General features: G+C 36.0%; 1 protein-coding gene across 6 annotated transcripts in view; it reads right to left on the reverse strand.

The window, feature by feature from the left end:
* PARG (poly(ADP-ribose) glycohydrolase) overlaps window positions 1–20,812 on the reverse strand; it is a 123,639-nt gene that overhangs the window by 15,226 nt on the left and 87,601 nt on the right. For all 6 annotated transcript variants that reach the window (XM_034662858.1, XM_019806991.2, XM_034662857.1 and 3 more), the window contains 3 exons: window positions 14,070–14,148; window positions 11,528–11,636; window positions 2,839–2,944 (listed from right to left, as the gene is read on the reverse strand). In XM_034662858.1, coding sequence (XP_034518749.1) covers window positions 2,839–2,944; window positions 11,528–11,636; window positions 14,070–14,148 — 294 coding nt within the window. The remainder of the gene's footprint in view (window positions 1–2,838; window positions 2,945–11,527; window positions 11,637–14,069; window positions 14,149–20,812) is intronic.

A 20,812-nucleotide genomic window follows, 5' to 3' on the forward strand; every position in this document is an offset into this window, starting at 1 on the left:
TGTCCAGCACAAATGACCAAGGCTTATGGCAGACCTGGTTTTTTGGATTGATGATATGAATCTACTCATTCATTTTACTTAAAAGAAAAACAGAAAAAAAGTATCTGTCATAAGATCAATAAGCCAAGAGTGAAAAACAGGTTTCTTCAAACAAATCGAGGATGATAAAGAATTTCATAAAACCCAGAAATTCTTTCTTCTATAGATTTTTAAAACACTGAAAATAATAACACGCAGTTTTTGTTTCTGAATATGAAAAAGATGTGGGTGAGAAAATCTTTAGAATGAAGGAATAGAAAAGATTTTTCTAAGCATGCCACAAATATGTGAACACATAAAAATTAACTACATATGACAACAACGTAATAGGCTGAAATAAATGAAAAAGCTGAGAAAAATACCTGCAACATGACAAATAATTAACATTTCTTAATATACAAAGAGTAATAGTCAATGAAAAGTCAAAATTATTCCCAAAGAGCCAAATGGACAGAAGAGTGAAAAAGCAATTCACAAGGCAAATAAAAATGGACAATAAACATATAAAAAATGTTAAACCTCAGAGAAATTTTAAAAATTGACAAAAGCTGTTGTTAAGGTTTCTTATGCAAGGAAGACAGTATAAATTGATACAGCCTTTCAGAAGGACAGTTTGCAACAAGTATCAAAATATAAAGTATGTATGTCCTTTGAGTCATTAATCTCACTCACTTCTAGGAATTAACCCTATGAAAATAATGATATATAACATATATTTATATACCGCAGTACTGCTTGTAATATAAGATAAAGAAAATAAACCAACTGTCTATAAATGGGGGAACCAGTGAAATAAATTATGGTACAGAGAGGTACATACAACAGAATGCCATGTAGCTATTAAAAATGTTGACAGTACATTTACATTTGTTGGTGTTGAAAGCCATCCATGAGACTGTAGGGTTATCAAAAAGAGGTTAAAACACAGACAATATGGTGTCATGTTATTAATGTCAAATGGTTACACAAATTGTTACATAGGAATGTCTTCTGAAAGGATGGTCACCAAAATGCTAACAATGAATTCTGATGATTTTTACATACTTCATAATATTTTTCTGGATTAAAAAAATAATAAATGTGTCACTTTTACAAAAATAACACTCATAAATTATAACAGACTCAATTGTTTAGTTCCCAGAAACAAGATTTTACCCATAGTTTGTCTATCAAGTCCAGCTGGTTGTTTTATGTTTGCTTTGTTTTCTTATTACTTTAATAACTGCAGTATAACAAAGAATTTCAAAAACCCTTGGAATTTCCTGAGTGATACTGTCTTTGTTATGCTAAGGAGGGCCCTGAGATAGCTACAAGATTGGGATTTTCAGCCACTGACCTCCAGGGAATAGAAGGAGGGCTGAAACTGAGTTCAATGATGTGGCCAATGATTTAATCAACGATGCCTACATAATGAAGCCCCAATAAAAACTCTGGACATCAAAGGTCAGTGAAGCCTCCAGGTTGGCAAACATGTTGATGTGTGAGGACAGTGATGTGTCCTGACACCACAGGGAGAAGGCATGGAAGTTCTGTATTCCCTCCCAGATCTCACTCACCCTCTGTATATCCTTTAGAATAAAACTGTAGTAGCACCTTCTTGAGCTCTCTGAGTCATTCCAGTGAATTATCAAACTTGAAGGGGGTTGTGAGAACCTCCTAGATTGGTAGGCAATTGGTCAGAGGTATAGGTGGCCTGGGGACACCCCACCCCAGACTTGCAGCTGGAGTTTGAAGGAGGGGTGGTCTTACGGAGGACTCTGCCCTTAACCTGTGGGATTTGTACTAACTCTGGGTAGTTAATGGCAGGATTATATTGCAGCACACCTAGCTGGCGTCAGACCAGTCAGGATGACATAGAATAGTAACCTTCCTAAGTAATGATATAATACTATTTTCTATAACTAACACTTTTGAGAGTAAAGAAAATGTCATAAATTGGTAAATGGCCAATAGTTTTGTTGATCAGATTTTGTGATTTTTCTACCATAAGAAATGTTTATCCTTCTTGGGTACCCAAATGGCTCCTCAAAAATGTTATTCACGCAGCTCTCCCAAGCTATACTTCCACATTTGTGTACCTCTACTCACTACTATACTTCATTTGTCTATGCCTCTCTCTCATACGCTGGACCAAAGCAAGGACCACATCTTATTCACCTCTGTGTTCTCAGAGTCTACCACAGTGCCTAAAACATGGCAGATACCTCACAAGTTTGGTGAATGCATGAGTCAACAAAATAGTTCTGGGGGCGCCTGGTTGGCTCAGTTGTTAAGCGACTGCCTTTGGCTCAGGTCATGATCCAAGGGTCCTGGGATCAAGCCCCGCATCGGGCTCCCTGCTCAGCAGGAAGCCTGCTTCTCCCTCTCCGACTCCCCCTGCTTGTATTCCCTATCTCGCTGTGTCTCTCTCTGTCAAATAAACAAAATCTTAAAAAAAAAAAAAAAAAAAAAAAAAGTTCTGTCCATCAAAATCACTTCTGCCAAGGAAGGTGCTTAATGGGTGCTTTGGTTTGAAACTTCATAGTCATTTTGTACTCTTCCATATCTCTATTCAACTAAATACTGTGTCTGGTAGATCAAAGAGATAAGTGACCTCTGAAGGAAAATAGTAAATAAAAATAAGAATTCCCTTAAACACGATATGAAAAAAGAGGATAGTGTCAAATATTGTTTTTCTCTTCTCTTTGATCTTTGTGGGTCTCTTATTACAATAGAACATTAGAAATCCAAGTTTGAAGGACTAACTTTTCTCCCTAGTCAGAATGCTATTATCCTTCTTACAACAACTTATTTACTCACCTTTTAATCTAGCATCACCACCAAAGGCACCACAACCCCAATTTCCTGTGGCCACTGCAGAAAGATTCTCTGAAGAAACTCCAGGACGGAGAAATCCACAGTAAGCCTGCAGGATGAAAGAAACATCACAACATGTGAGTGACTAGACACTAACAGTATTTCTGACTGATGTACTAGGATCAGTAGCTATTATCAAGCTTATATTCTCTTCCTTTCTTTCTTTTTCTTTCTTTCTTCCTTTCGGGGCCAAAGTAGAGGGAAAAGCAGAAAATCCTGGGATTACACAAGAGAGTAAGAAATGATCAATTCTAGTATTTATTTGTTTTGATGTTAGACAAATCAAAGCCTTTAAACCAATATGGGTCTCAGTTTCTTTATCCGATTCAAACAAATACGAATGGAAATATAAGAGAGATCTTAAGAACTGATGGGATCACAATTATAAACTACCAGGAACTAAAGGAAGGAAAGGCACTTAACACATTGCTTTATTTGAAGGCTTCTGATCACCATTTTTTCCCATTATGCTTCCTCTGTGCTCACTCTCTGAATTATTGGGACTAGATTAATAACTGTGATTAGCTTTTAAAATGTGCTTCCTGCCACTGAAATGCTTGATAATGAACAAACAACTATACATATAAAAGGGATTCCCATACCTGGTTATAAAATAACCTTTAAGATCCCCTCCAGCTCTAAGATTCTCTGGTTTCACAGCTCTGTTTTAAGCCAGAATATTTTAAAATTTGGTAGTCACCTGAGAAAAATACAATATATCCTGAGGATGCTGGCTAAGTATTAATTAGAGAAACAGCTAATTTTATATATGAGAAGACTGCAGTTTAAGGTCCCAGAGTTTGTTTTCCATTCTTTGCTGTCAGCCCAGTTGGTTTTTCTGCCTCCTAAGGGTTCTTAGTTTTCTGAAACTACCAGACTATATTAAAAAGTTTAATATAATAGAGCAAAGCAAATCTCTCCTGGTACCAAACAAAGCCTAAAATACAGCTTATGTATAATAGTAAATAAACTAAAAAGAATGATGTGTGACAAATGTTCCCAGAGAAAAACCAAGGATAAAGAAAGATGCTTCTATGAAACCCACACATAGAATATAGTAAATTGCTCTCTGAAGTTTCCACAAAGGTATAAAAATTTATTTTACACACTGTCTGGATAGATTAACAAGGCTATTCCTTCCACCCCCTCCTAGGCTATAAATCCTGACAGATATTAATTATAAGTTGGTACCAGATCATTATTCAACGCTGTGGTACAGAGCTTACACTAGAACTCACAAATTACCTGTGTAATCAGATGCATGGAGCTTCTGAAAATCTCTTTCAGATCAAAAATATCAAAGAGTCAATTTTTTTTGAGCAGGTTCTTAAAAGACATAGAGTCTCTGTCTTTCTGCCACCAAGGGGAGAACAAACTCGGTCAGAATAGACATAACTTTGCCACTTGGTTTTCTGTCAAATTCTCCTTAACAGGACTGGATGAAGAAGATGATTTCTTAGCCTCCTGTTGGGGCTGCCTCTCTTTTATACTGTCAGAATGGCTTTAGTCTCTTCCTACTGCCATCTCTATATCTGGGCTGACTCATATTTAATGAGCAAACATAGCTTGGTGAAACTAGAGCCTAACAACAGAGAATATGAAATATTTATATTATTAGGAGACAAATCTAAAATAAAGTGCTAATCAACTGTATTAAAAAACAAAACAAAAATCCTCCACAAATACTTTGAAAAATGGCCATAACAAAAAACAGACTATAAAACTGACATTAACCTGCATTTGGTGTTTTGATAGAAACAAATCAAAACTTTAAAAAGTTAACCAGAAATTAAATGATATAAAACAACTACAAAAGTAATTAGGTATAAAAAAATAACTGTTTATAATGATTAAATACAAAATTCTTTTATTCTGTTTAAATCAAGCATTTCTATAGTCAGAAATAAGATACAGGCAGCAAACTCCTCTGAGTCCCCTTTAGACGGACAACCTATGCTTCTCCCTTCTGCAGTAAGAAGAGCGATCCCTCAAATGCTAGAGACCAGAGCAGGGTCACTAATCAGGGAATCATTTCCTTTTACAACAGTAATGAGACCCTTTAGTAACAAATAAAGATCAGATGAGGATAGAGACCTCAAAAGCACTGCCAAGTTCTTACTTCATAGGGAAAGGTACTAGGAGTTCTCAAGAGCTCCATGCTGGCAACAAATACATTTTTTTTTCCACACCCACAGCTAGACAGCACTTGAGGAGATTAATCAGAGCAGTAAGAATAAAAAGAAAGCCAGCTCGAACTCTACAGTCACATCCTGACATGACATTCACCAATGACAGAGCTATTTATTTTTACTAATAAACAACTTTAAAGAGAAAAAGACAAAGCAGTCACACCTTAGGACAGTAAGTAGAGGATACCAGTGAACACTTATATCTCAGAATGAATTTTGATGGGAAGGGAAGAAGAAAGGGAAGATAAAGATAATTTTGGAGTCTTGAAGGTTCCAAAGGAGAGATTTGAAAAGCAAGAGACAGGAAGAAACACTGGTATCTAGAGTTAAAAACTAGAGCCCAGCTGGGAAGTGATGAGATAAAGACAGAAATGTAGGATGGAATAAAGTGAAAAATAAAACAAAGAAAACAGTTGTAAAAACCTACAGGCCTAGAACTGGACCCGGGAAATAGATGGTACTCAGGGGAATAGTTGGTCACAAACACCTAGGCAAAGACATACATGAACACATGCACGCTGAAATAAGAACTCAGGCTTCAACATAAGTTTAGCAGGCCCAAGTAGATATAATTGAACTATGTCTTTCATTTTAATGTAAACACATTACATTGTTTGCTAGATTAATAATTTAACAATTATTGTTCTTAAAGAGATGCTTATTTGAAGATAATCTACCACCACTTGTCTAACTTATACACAGTTGGTACCAATATTGATTTCCTGAGATCTTAGACTTAAAAACAATCATAATATAAAAAAATCCTTAAGACTCTTTTGGAAAATGGGCACCTGGGTGGCTCAGTCAGTTGACTGACCAGCTCTTGATTTCAGCTCAGGTCATGATTTCAGGGTCCTGGGATCTAGCCCTGGGTAGGGCTACGCACTCAGCAGGGGGTCTGCTTGAGGATTTCCTTCCTCTGTCCCTCCCCCAGTGCTCTCTAAAATAAATAAATGTTTTTTAAAAAGAATCTTTTGGAAGAGAATAAAATAATATTAATCAAGTCTTAAAATATCCTTAGAGGGGCACCTGGCTGGCTCAGTTGATAGAGCATGTGACTCCTGATCTCAGGGTTATGAGTTCAAGCCCCATGTTGGGCGTGGAGCCTACTTAAAAAAAAATATTATCCTTAGATTAATAACAATTTTGCAAATTTCTTTTGTTATTTGATTAACAAAGAGGTTTATTACTACATTATGTATGATGAGAGATACTTAGGACCACCTAATTGTTCAAAAATAGTAGTTTAATTATAGTACGCTAATCCAACCAGTTTTATGGACATTAAGCATATTATGAAGATATTAGAAAGTATGAAAAACATTTACAATATATTGTTAAGTAGGTTAAATACAAAGTTATAGGTAACTTTTGAACACATTTTTATGAAACTAAATATTCATGTGGAAAGACCTATAAAAATGAAAACAACTATTTGAAAGGTAGGATCACGAATGACTTTTTTCTCTTTAAAATAATTGTAACATCCGTAAATTGATTTTGCTTTGTTTAAAATGCTATATAAAATGAAAGAATTATGCAGACCTTAGTTTCCTCGTGTGTGAAATCAAAGATTGGATTAGGTATATCTATTGCTATTCTGAATCTATATATTAAGAGACTGAAGGAAAAATTCACTAAAAATGACACGTTTTGGGCTAATATTCCTGAAAAGTAAAGTGACACATATAGTTGACACTTGAACAAGATGGGTTTGAACTGGGTGGTCCACTTATATGCAGGGTTTTTTTCGATAAATATAGCATAGTACTGTAAATGTATTTTTCTCTTCCTTATGCTTTTCTTAATAACATTTTCTTTAGCTTACTTTAACAATATAGTATATAATACATATAACATACAAACTATGTGTTAATCAACTGTTTATGTTGTCAGTAAGGCTTCCAGTCAATAGGAGGCTATTAATAGTTAAGTTCTGGGGGAGTTCAAAGTTATACGTAGATTTTTGACTGTGCAGAGGGTTGGCGTCCCTAATCTCCAAGTTGTTCAAGCTCAACTGTACTTTAAGAAAATATAAATGATCAGATATTGAACTACTCCTCCATTCTAACACTCTCCCAACTAACTGAGCAATATCAGCTACCCTACATGTTGAACTCCTTAGAAATACCAGCAGCTAGTATTGAATGGTTTTGTTAATCAAGCTCTGGTTTAAGAACCACCACTTTCCAAATTTGTTGATGGGTAATACCAAAAAAATGAAGAAATCAATTTAAAAGGGTAAATGGTGGTGTTCCTGTTGGGGTGGTCAGTTTGCTTTATTCAACTTCTGATCCAGAAGCCTCTATAAAATATATTCATTACTTAATCTTACTTGAATGAGCCTAACATGGCTAAATACAACTTTTCACAGATGATTTCTTTCTTTCGTTGCTGAGCCATTTGCAACTTTTGCAAGCTGGAGTCATAAATCTTTCCAACTACAAGAATAATTCTCCTCTAGAATGTCACCCAGCTGATCTCTCATAGGATTAAACATTGCTTCACAATACCAGTTAGATAAAAGGAGACAGATTCTTCCTTTTAAAAACCAACTCTGTTTGTAGGTCACTATGTGGGTCCAATAGGACAGGTGGAGCCTTGATGGAGCAGACTGCTTCCAGAGGGGATAAAACACTTTGTGGGATTGCCCTTTCAATTATCATCTGATGACTAATACCTAAAAGTAGCAAACAAGCCCCTAGAGTTCAGAGATCCATTTTGAATTCTGATGGTGAAAACTGGTCTTATGCTCTATTACTTCCTAGAAAAAATGAGTTTTTCTATTCCTACTCACTTTCTCTCTGGCATAGAAGAGTAGAATTGTATAAGTCATCTCTAAAGCATTTTAATATATAGACTTCTGCTTTAAACCTACGTTTACAAAACAGCGAGTTGTAAATATTTAACTTAAATTCTCTCCAAGTTGTGCTGTCAGTTTATATAAAGCTCCCTGTTGCTGTACTAAAATTCATACTCTATTTTAATAGGTAAATGTAACCAGTAAATGATGGAATGCTTTTATTTAGAAGGCCCAATTTGGATTAGTTCTCTAAGTTGTCAATGACATTTAACAAAATCATTTATTGCTTTCTTCTTTATCAATGAAAGAATTAGAAAACTAATTCTCAGCTAAAGATCAAATGTTTTAGAATTTATCAGTGAAGGAAAGAAGATATATTTATCAAGTACCTTCCCATAGTGCCAGGCCATGAACCAGGTACTTTCTCAATGTTAGCCCACGTGTTGATGGTCTACTCTACACCTGTGGTATTTCCTTGTCTTATGGGAATTGAATAAATAGCCTGGGGAAAAGCCCTCAAATTTCCTTTAAAAAGTTTATCAAACAAAAAAGGATATTGAGAAAAGCAATCAACTGGAGACTTGCTCACAGTATAGGATTATGATGAAAGGAGAAGAGGTAACCAAAGCCTATATGCTTATAGGAGACTGTTAAGAAAATGCAGGGAATATTCTTAATGATTTAAGACTGAAACAGGTAAAAAGTCTGGAAAGACAGACCTAGTTATAGTAATATCTATGTGGGAGAAGTTACATTTTTAAAAAGTGATTTGAAGTCAGGGGAACCTGGATTCAAGTCCTGACTTCTTCACTGCCCATCTGTGTGACATGGGGCAAGTTATTTAACTTCCTCAAGCTTGGTTCATGATCTCCAAATTGCAGACAAGAAGACTATCTACATCTCCCTGGGTGGTTCTGATTAAATCAGACATTGCATTTAAAGTGCTAAGTACAGTGCCTAGCATATCATAAGCAATCAATTAATGTTAGCTCTTCTTTTACTATTGTTACTTACATAATTTAAAAAAACTTCTATCTGCATTTGACAGAAAAGAATCTCTTATGAACTATAAATTAGATTTAATTGCATATTAACATAAATGATGGCAGGTTGAAACAGAGAAGGACATAACTATCAATCCATCTGCTTCATATGGTTTCATCTATTCCATACTTGAATCAACACTGGACTTACCGGGCTTTATCTAGCACTTAGAGAATATTTGGGAAATACCTATAAATTTGTAACATTTTAAGTGATTTAAGATAATGCATATATAAAAAGTTTATCTTAAAAAAACTGTGTTAGTAATACCTAAGAAGTTTAATTAATCACCAACTAATGCATTTAACAAATATTTTAGAGAAGTTTTCATAAGCAAGGCAGTGTGCTTGGCACTGACTGACTTGAATGAAATAAAACTTCATCTGTTGTTATTTAAAGACTCGTTCTTTCTGTATAAAGTGTGTTTCCTAAGGACTCTACATTCTACAAATAAATGTTTTCCAATCCTTACAACCTATTTACATGTACCAAGGTTTCACACCTTTAAAATTTCTGGTGTCTTTGAGGATAGGTAAACTGAGGTTAGTGCTGTATCAGTAAATGTAGAGAACATCAATAGACTATGGGCAGTTTAAAAAAGAAAAGATTTATTTATGCCCAGGGTTATCATTTAAAAAGATCATATTTGCAGATAATTTCTAAAATTGAATGATCTAGCTCCTACAGAAAAGTATTTATGGGAATATAAATTTTATCCATAAGAAAAAGAAGCTTTAAATTTGTGTTACTGTACGATTATGATTAAACACATTTCCTTTTCATATAATTTTCTCCAAACTACCTACTGCTTATATAAATGTCTTTTAGTATCAATGACCATGCCCACGTGACAAATTCATATAATGTGTTTAATAAAGAAAGAACATCCGATGAAAATCTAAAGATAAATCTCATTCTACTTGATATGCTATACAATAAAAACATCATGTACTTGGATATAATTGCTTCAAGGTAAGAGTTTGGGAGAGGTGGGGCACCTGGGTGGTGCAGTCGTTAAGCGTCTGCCTTCGGCTCAGGGCGTGATCCCGGCATTCTGGGATAGAGCCCCACATCAGGATTCTCCGCTGGGAGCCTGCTTCTTCCTCTCCCACTCCCCCTGCTTGAGTTCCCTCTCTCGCTGGCTATCTCTCTCTCTCTGTCAAATAAATAAATAAAATCTTTAAAAAAAAAAAAAGAGCTTGGAACAGGGAAAGGCTTACGTTTAAAACGTATCTAATATAATAAAAGATATTCTTTGTTAAAGAATCTCTGATTTACAAAGTCAGGTAAAAGAGAGAAATTGTACCTGTTCATATACCAAGGAACAGTCTTTATGCATCGCTTTTCTGAGGAATTACTTAAAAATATATATAAGCGATATCTGTTATATAAGTTCAACTTTGGAAAATAGTGCATTTACTCTTCAAAATTTTTAAGAGACCCCTTTGAGAACTCTAAACATTAAAATAATTAAAATAATCTAATAGATATGTATAAGAAAACATTCAACAATTAGATTCTCAAGTAGATCAGAATATAAGATAAGATATATAATTATACTCAAAATACATACCAAGTTGTAAGAATAGTAAAAGCCTCTCTGGATTATTTGGTCGTTTATTTTACTACCTATATGAAAGGCAAGGTGTTTGTTCTAGACATGCAGAGCACCACGAGAGCACCACAAGAGAGACCATTTCTGTGGTAAGACCAGGGGGAAGCTAAGCATGATATACCTAATGTCAGATGTGCCCATCCAAGGGAGCTCCCAATATCCTTGCAATGGTACACCCAGTCTGCTGTCATTATCAAAAGTCTATGTAGGGATTTGCACACATGTAGCCATGCAATTATCTTAATAAACAATCTTATATCAAACATGAGTCATGTGAATTAAACAATGGTTTTCAGGATTGGGTCACTCTTCCTGGCTGTAAAAGATCTGAAGAAATTATCAACTATTTTGGTAAAGCCCTAAATTTAAAGAATACAATCAGCACTCTACTGTATGATAAGAGTTTACTTATTATGGTTAACAGTAGTGAAAATCTGAACAATAGGTATGGCTCATTTTCATATTTCTGTAATACAATTAGAAAAATGATTATAGCAGACAGCACTAAGCATCGCAGAAAATCACAGATTCCATCATAAATATGTTAAATTACCTAATCAAAAACAATTAACATGTGATTCTCACCTATAATAGAACTTAACTTTTATGGTTTATCTGTATTAACCCTGATGGCATACCTTGTAGAGACGTCATTGACAGGCGTGAAAAAATTTTTTAGTGCTTATTCATTTCTATACGGTTTTACCATAATAATGTTCCAAAGCAAGTAAAAGTACTTGATGAGCTAAATGCATGTGTGGGGCTTAATATCAAGCCAACAGTCTATCTGGCATCAGTAATCAAGCAATTACGAAATGGAAAGTACATCTTGTACAAGCTGACAGACCCATTAAATCAGGAGAGCTGTGGGCAGACATACTGACATTGCAAGAATTACCAGAAAGCATTAATTTCAGCATTAATAAAATGGCAGTAAATAGATGACAGCTGCCAGATGAACTAAGAAATGAGGTTACTGGCCTTGTTAAGCTCGCGTCTGATTTTCTCAGGCACAAACTGGTCGAGGTAGCGTCTGAAGTGAAGGGCATCGATGGCGACGATTTCAGTGCCACGCCGCTGCCAGGCATCCCTGGGGCAGGACAGAAGGGGGAAGATGATGACTGGGGAAAGACACTCACAAAATATAACCCTTGTGAGGTGGGGTTTCTGAGACTTTGACAGGGTTAAAATATTAGGAACAAACCAACAAACCAGTAGCTACAGGTCTCAGCAAAACAAGGGGGCAGAAAACATTTTTAGATTTCAAGGCATACACGTTATGGCAGTAAAATGAAAAATTATCAAGGGATGACAAATATGATATAGTGTAAATAGATACATCATTTACAGTGAGTCTCAGAAGTTAAAGGATTTGGGGGCAAACAAAAGGAACTTCGTTCTTGGTTTTCCTCTAATACTAAAGACATGGCATTTGTATCTTGACAAAAGCCAAAAAAAAAAAAAAAATGCTCATTCTTCCTTTGCTTTGAAAGACCTGCTCTTTGGGTCTTGGGTTTATAATATCACCATCTATCATCCAAAACATAATCCCAACAAGTGTTCCAAAAAACATGTCATGATTCAGTAAAACATGTCATGATTCAGTACAACATTCTACCTACTGTGCTCAATTGCTGATGGTGCGAAACTATTTTTGAAAAAGACAAAGAGTAAAGCAGACAGTAACACATTGCCTGTGGAAATAGGAAGGACTGGGTGAGATGAATTGGAAAGGTGAAATTCCAAATATTCCAATATTCCCTTTACAGACTTGCATAAATTGACATGCCAAGCAACTTTTCACACTGAAGAAAGGCAACAGAAACCTTCATGTTAGTTTGTAAATAATTATCAGGAATTAAATATCCACACAGGTAATTGTTGCAACCAAATATTTTAATCAAAACATAAGGAAAGAGGCCAGGGGCTGGACTTGAGATATTACAAAGAATAAGTTTGCATGGAGAGATGGGCAATAGCTGATTCTAACACAATGGCTCTTTTTCATTAACGCGTGCGTGCGCGCGCACACGCGCACACACACACACACACACACAAAGTGCTTTCAGGCATAACTTCTTTGTTTTTTTCTTTCTCCAAATTTTAATTTAAATTTGTTAGTTAATATACAGTGTAATATTAGCTTCAGGTGTAGAATTGTGATTCATTTCTTACATACACCCTGTGCTCATCACAACAAGTGCACTCCTTAATCCCCATCACCTGCTTAACCTACCCCTCTCCCTCCCCTCCAGTAACCCTCAGTTTGTGCTCCATTTAAGAGTCTGTTTTCTGGGACGCCTGGGTGGCTCAGTTGGTTAAGTTTCTGCCTTCGGCTCAAGTCATGATCTCAGGGTCCTGGGATTCAGCCCCACATCGGGCTCCCCGCTCAGCAGGGAGTCTGCTTTTCCCTCTGGCCGTCTCTCCCCCTGTTTGTGCTCTCTCTCTGACAGATAAATAAAATCTTAAAAAAAAAAGAGTCTGTTTTCTGGTTTGCCTCTCTCTTCCCTGCCCATGTTCATTTGTTTCTTAAATTCCACATGAGTGAAATCATATGGTATTTGTCTTTCTCTGACTGACTTATTTCACTTAGTATCATATTCTCCAGCTCCATCCATGTCATTGCAAATGTCAAGATTCCATTTGTTTTTATGGCTCAGTAATATTCCATTATATATATGTGTGCATATATATATAATTATATACATAATATATATACAAGATATGTGTGTTTATGTATATGTATGTGTGTGTGTGTGTATGCATGCCACATCTTCTTTATCCTATGATCCAGCAACTGCACTACTAGGTATTTACCCAAAGGATACAGAAATAGTGATTTGAAGGGATATGTGTACCCTGATGTTTATAGCAGCATTACCAAAAATAACGAAATTATGGAAAGAGCCCAAATGTCCATCGACTGAAAAATGGATAAAGAAGATGTGGTAGATATATACAATGGAATATTACTCAGGCACCATTTCTATAAAAGTTTACCCCTGGTAAACCAATTTCATGAGGAAGCAAATATGTCAAAGTATAAAGGTATTTTTCAGTAAGAAATAGGAGACTTCAGCAAAGTTTACTGTAGGTCCTGCTGTTAACCGTCCTGTGGCATTAGGCAAACTGACCCAACATGTTTCTCTACCTACTTAATCTCATAGAAAAATTAAGGATAAATAAGCTGGTTAAAGGTTTTAAGCTCTAATAAGAACCTATATTAAATAAGTTAGGCTTTGGAAGTTAACCTCCACTAACTACTTACATTTGGTAGCTGACAGGTAAAGAACAAGAGCTCCGCCCTTATTTTTGGTTTAGACTTTTGGCTTTTTTTCTCTGTTCTTCCCTTTTGTATATGGAGATGGTAATACTAGTTTAACTACTAATGAACCTGTAATACTGAACTTGAAACAGCAGCTACATTTCTGAAGTAAGAGTAGATGGGAGACAGAATGTACTAGGTCAAGCCCACATTCCTTACCTTTAGGTCATGCAATACTCAAGTCAGAAATGAACTCACCTTTCACTCCCATCTTCATGGCTTCGGGCCCAACGATACGTTTCAGCATAGCCTGTGTATTCGCTGTACTGTTCCGTACCTGAAACAAATAAATCTGCCATTATTTTTCAGAAACATTTTTCTTAAAAGCTGCATATTCTAAAGGGTCTTTAGAACAGAAGGAGAGGCAGAAGCAGACTCCTTACTGAGCAGGGAGCCTGACATGGCCAATCCCAGCTCCTTCTCCAGATCATGACCTGAGCCAAAGGCAGACGCTTAACCTAGTGGCGCCCCCTAAAGGGGCTTTGTTAATAAACTTAATCCTCATTTCTGGAAATACCTGTGGGCAAATGTCAACTGAAAAAAAAACCTCACTGGTCTTAATGACCTATTATTTTCTATAAGGAAAATAATGACACCTATAAAAGCCACTGCAATGTTTATCATACAGAGATAAAATGTTTCAATCAACAGAGAAAACAAAAATATGCTCTGCCATATTAATGTCTTTCATGAGTGTGTACAGACTGTTTTATAAAGGTCCAATGTCTTCAACATCAGTAATCTGATGGGAATATTTAGTTTGTATTGTTGAGAAAGCAATTTTACATAAAGACACTCCCTGCTAAGAAAAGTATCCTTAAAATTAAATCTAGGACTTGCCTATCAACATGCAAGTTACTTCAAAGGGCTTTGTAAAACCAGAATATTGTGACATGAGAAGAAAGGAAGGGGAAAAAAGCATAATTAAAATTCATCTGATGAGAACATGCAGCAAACGTGCCACATAACAAAAATTTCTGCTTTTTTTTTTTTTAAAGTTTTTATGTATTTAAGTAATCTCTACACCCAGGGTGGGGCTTGAACTCACAACCCTGAGATCAAGAGTCACATGCTCCTCAGACTGAGCCTGCCAGGCAATCCCAGAGATTTCTACTTCATCAAACCTGGACATACCAGGAGGGATGGTGCCAAAAGTGCCCTACTGCTTAACTAAATAAAATCATTCCAATTCCTATGGTCAACTCAATAATTACTTAACTTTTCAAGTAAAATGAAAATCTGAAAACCCTGAGCAAGATAATACTTTTCACATATAAAAAAGAAATTAGAAAAAAAGAATAAACAAGACAACACTGACAACTAAGATAGTGACTTTTGTTTTCTTTCTTTCTTTCTTTCTTTTTTTTTAAGTGCAATTGCCCTAATTTTGCCAGTAAACAAAATGCAAGCAGACTGGACTTTTTCAGACAGCTGGAACACTATTTATTAAAATGACTACTCATACAGTAAAGGTCCAATACTGAAAATATTTGTGACAAAGATTTAATATTCAGGGAAAAAAATGATACTAGAATATACAGTAGTTTAGAAAAAATACATATTTATAAAAACAGAAAACAGGGGCGCCTGAGCTGGGCTCTGTCAGTAGAGAACGTGACACTTGATCTCAGGGTCGTGAGTTCACACCCCACCTTGGGTGTAAAGATTACTTTAACAAACAAACAAACTTAAAAAAAAAACATATTGAATAAAAATAAAAAGAACACAAAATCAAATCATGACATGCTAATTGTGAACTGTTAGTTCTTCATCCAAATTTTTTTTTTAAGATTTTATTTATTTATTTGACAGAGAGACAGTCAGCGAGAGAGGGAACACAAGCAGGGGGAGTGGGAGAGGAAGAAGCAGGCTCCTACTGGAGGAGCATGACGTGGGGCTCGATCCCAGAATGCCAGGATCACGCCCTGAGCCGAAGGCAGACGCTTAACGACTGAGCCACCCACGTGCCCCCAAAAGCAAATTAACTTCATTTTGGGGGTCAGGTTAACTTCTTACCTGTTACTTAAACAACTTAAAGCTTTTATACATGAAGATTACTAAATGTAATGAACAAGACTGCAAATGGCCTCTACATTTAACTATTAATTAATTTATAGACAGACAACAGAGAAACATGTCAAATACCACCATGAAGATGTAATCAGCAACATTCAGACCATAGGAAACTCTACAGGACCAACAGTCTGGGCTGCTTACAAAAAAATTATAAGGAAAAAAAGAGAGAGGAACCTATTAATTAAAAGAAACAAACATGAAAACACTAAAAAGAAAGTAAGAGTAGTTATATTAATATTGGGTAAAACAGACTTGAAGTCAAGGAGTATAATGAAAGATAAAGAGGAATACTTCCTAATGAGAAAACGGTCAATTCATCAGAAAGACATAACAATTATGCTTTTATTTTGATTTCACATTTGAAAAATTAATGAAATTTATCACATTAATAGATTAAAGAACTCCACATAATCATATCAAAAATTGCAGAAAAGATAAAATTCAACACCTACCATGATTAATACTCTCAGCAAAACTGAGAATTAAAAAAGGAACTTCCTCAATCCGATTAAGGACCACTACATAAAAACTTACAACTAACTTCATACGCAGTGATGAAAACATTCTACCTGTAGTGAAGTCCTAGCCACCATAATAAGGCCAAAAAAAAAAAAAAGAACAAAAGGAAAGAAAGGTCATAAAGAGTATAAAAAAGTAAGACTATCTCTATCTGCACATGTCATGACTGCTTACGTAGCAAATCCTAAGGAATCACTAGGAAAAGAAAGAAAAAAAGAAAAATTATAAAAAAGAAAGAAAAGTTCATAAATGAATGTCATATCAAAGGTATGTCTACATAATAGCAGCAAACAATGGGAAAACAAAACTTTCAAAAATCCATTAACCATAGGATCAAAAACAATAAAATACTTTGGAGTAAATATAACAAAAGATGTAGCAGACACCACCGAGAAAAAGAACACTTAAATAAATGGCAAGATAGAGCATGCTCAGGGGTTGGAAGACTCAATATGGTATTTCTCAATATTGTAATCACAAATATTCCTCAATTCTGTTGATATTCCTAGCAGACTTTTTTTTAAAATAGTAATCGAGAAGGTGATTCTAAAATTTATACGGAAATGCAAAGAACCTAAATAACCAAAAGAAGAACAAAACTGGAGGATTTAACTATCTGAGTTCAATATTTACTTGGTTGTGACCTAAGGAAAGACCTATAACTAAACAGAATTCATAGATAAATCCACACTTGTATGGTCAACTGATTTATGACAATGGTGCTAAAACAATCCATTGGGGAAGGAATAGATAGTCCTTCCAACATATGTTACTGGAACAATAAGATATTCACATGGAAAAAAACCCATAAACTTAAATTGCTACCTCACACTATGAACAAAAATTACTCTGAGATAAAATAAAAGCATTAACAGAAAACCTAAAACTATAAGACTTTTGAAAGAAAACATAGGAGAATGGCTTTATGACATTGGGCGTACGTAAAGATTTCTTAGGATAAAGAAAGCAGTAACTTTATGGGGCGCCTGGGTAGCGCAGTCCTTAAGCGTCTGCCTTCGGCTCAGGGCGTGATCCCGGCGTTCCAGGATCGAGTCCCACATCGGGCTCCTCCACGGGGAGCCTGCTTCGTCCTCTCCCACTCCCCTGCTGTGTACCCTCTCTCACTGGCTGTCTCTCTGTCACATAAATAAAATAAAATCTTCAAAAAAAAAAGAAAGCAGTAATTTTAATACAATTTTTAAAAGACTAGATTAGATTAGATCAATAGTAAAACACTTTTAGGAAAATGCTAAGGCAAGACTGGGGGAAAATATTTACAAAATAAATATCTGGCTTCTGTTCAAAATATTGACGAACTCCTAGGAGTCAATAATAAAAATATACAAACAACCCAATTTAGAAAAAAAAGCAAAAAGACTTAATAAACATAAACATCACAAAGGAAGATAAACAATTAGCTACTGACTACATGAAATATTGCTAAATATCACTAGTCATAAGAGGAATGCAAATTAAACCACAGTGAGATACCACTATATACCCCAAAGAAAGGCTAAAATCAAAAAGAATGACAACACTAAATGTTGACAAGGATGTCAGCTGAACTCTCTTTAAAGAGAGAGAGAGGGTGAGTGAGGGGAGGGATAAGGGGAGAGGGGGACAAGCAGAGCCCCCCTGTTGGGTGGGGAGTCTGACCTGGGGCTCAATCCCAGGACCCTGAGATCATGACCTGAGCCAAAATCAAGAGTCAGACGCTTAGTATGGTGACTAACATAATATAATAAAAAAATATTCTTATTAAAAAAAAAAAGAAAAAAGAGTCAGATGCTTAACCAACTGAGCCACCCAAGCACCCCAAAAATCTTGATTTCTAAAAATTACTCTAAATCCAGGACTCCTTGGAGAGATGGATGAATCTAGAGCTGGGGCAGGGAATATACAGATGAGCTTAGAACATCTTTTAATGTCAAAAAAAGGGGAAGTGCATTAAAGAATGATGGGCATGTGTTAAAGGAACACAACAGCTAACACTGACAAAACCCGGAACACTCTAGCATCAAAATAGATGACCATAATGGATTATAACACATTGAATAAAATAAGAATCTATGTGTCTATATAAATATTAATAAATACACATAAACAGAATGGAAAATCCTTCCTTACAGTAGAGTGCCAACTACTAAATGCAGAAGGAATTATGGAGTTAAGAAAATGGGTGCTAAAATTAGTGGGTGAATGTTTGATGAGGACAGGATATTTACAGTTTCAAAGTATGTGAAATATATAACTACAGATTAATTCCAAAGGGAAAAGACTAACTTGAAAGTGGAAAAACTTGGCAAATCCCACCTTAACCAAATCACGACACTTTATCACAAACACTGGGACAAAGTGGTATTACTATTCTCCTCAAAAGATACATTAGAGGAGTGCCTGGGTGGCACAGTGGTTAAGCGTCTGCCTTTGGCTCAGGGCGTGATCCCGGCGTTATGGGATCGAGCCCCACATCAGGCTCTTCCGCTGTGAGCCTGCTTCTTCCTCTCCCACTCCCCCTGCTTGTGTTCTCTCTCTTGCTGGCTGTCTCTATCTCTGTCGAATGAATAAATAAATAAAATATTAAAAAAAAAAAGATACATTGGAGCAGGACACATCACTTCAGTGGGATTTCTATCAAAATTAATAAACTGGGGTGCCTGCGTGGCTCAGCTGGTTAAGCATCCGCCTTTGGCTTGGGTCACGGTCCCAGAGTTCCAGGACTGAGCTGCGCATCAGGCTCCCTGTTCAGCGGGGAGTCTGCTTCTCCCTCTGCTCCTCACCCTGCTCATGCTCTCTCTCTCTCGCTCTCACTCTCTATCTCTCAAAAAAATAAAAAAATAAACTGAATCTAGTTACAAAAAAAATTGGGCAAACCCAAAATAGGAGACAATTTATCAAGCAATGGGTTTATATACTTTAAAAATATCAAGGTAAACAAATACAAGGAAAGACTGAGAAACTGTCCTAGTTTAAAGGATATGTGACAACTGTATTCAAGGTGTGATCCTGGACTGGAGTAGACTAGGGGGAAAAAAGCTACAAAGAATATAATTAGGAAACTGACAAAATGAAAATATTGACTAGGGATTAACTAATAGTACTTTATTAATGTTAAGTTTCCTGATTTTGATAACTTTGTTGTGATATAAGAGACTATTAAGAAATATACACCAAACAGACACATAGTCCAATGGAACAGAATAGAGAACCCAGAAATGGACCCTCAGCTCTTTGGACAACTAATCTTTGACAAAGCAGGAAAAAACATCCAGTGGAAAGAAGAGTTTCTTCAATAATNTCAATAAATGGTGCTGGGAAAATTGGACAGCTACATGCAAAAGAATGAAACTTGACCACTCTCTCACACCATACACAAAAATAAACTCCAAATGGATGAAAGACCTCAATGTGAGACAGGAATCCATCAAAATTCTAGAGGAGAACATAGGCTGCAACCTCTTTGACATCAGCCACAGCAACTTTTTTCATGACACATCTCCAAAGGCAAGAGAAAACAAAAGATAAAATGAACTTGTGGAACTTCATGAAGATAAAAAGCTTCTGCACAGCTTTTTTTTCCTGCACAGCTTTTTGCACAGTCAAAAAACTAAGAGGCAGCCCACAGAATGGGAGAAGATATTTGCAAATGACACTACAGATGCAAGATCTACAAAGAACTTCTCAAACTCAATGCACGAGAAACAAATAAACAAATCATAAAATGGGCAGAAGATATGAACAGACACTTTTCCAGTGAAGACATACAAATGGCTAATAGACACATGAAAAAATGTTCAAAATCATTAGCCATCAGGGAATTCAAATCAATAACCACACTGAGATACCACCTTACGCCAGTTAGAATGGCAAAGATAGACAAGGCAAGAAACAACAATTGTTGGAGAGGATGTGGAGAAAGGGGATCCCTCCTACATTGTTGGTGGGAATGCAAGTTGGTACAGCCACTCTGGAAAACAGTGTGGAGGTCCCTTAAAAAGTTAAAAATTGAACTACCCTATGACCCAGCCATTGCACTACTGGGTGTTTACCCCAAAGATACAGACGTAGTAAAGAGAAGGGCCATATGCACCCCAATGTTCATAGCTGCATTGTCCACAATAGCCAAATCATGGAAGGAGCCGAGATGCCCTTCAACAGATGACTGGATTAAGAAGCTGTGGTCCATATATACAATGGAATATTACTCAGCTATCAGAAAGAACGAATTCTCAACATTTGCTGCAACATGGACGGCACTGGAGGAGATAATGCTAAGTGAAATAAGTCAAGCAGAGAAAGACAATTATCATATGATTTCTCTCATCTATGGAACATAAGAACTAGGA

This window comes from Ailuropoda melanoleuca, chromosome 6 (genome assembly GCF_002007445.2).
Source record: "Ailuropoda melanoleuca isolate Jingjing chromosome 6, ASM200744v2, whole genome shotgun sequence".
Classification (NCBI taxonomy): domain Eukaryota; kingdom Metazoa; phylum Chordata; class Mammalia; order Carnivora; family Ursidae; genus Ailuropoda; species Ailuropoda melanoleuca.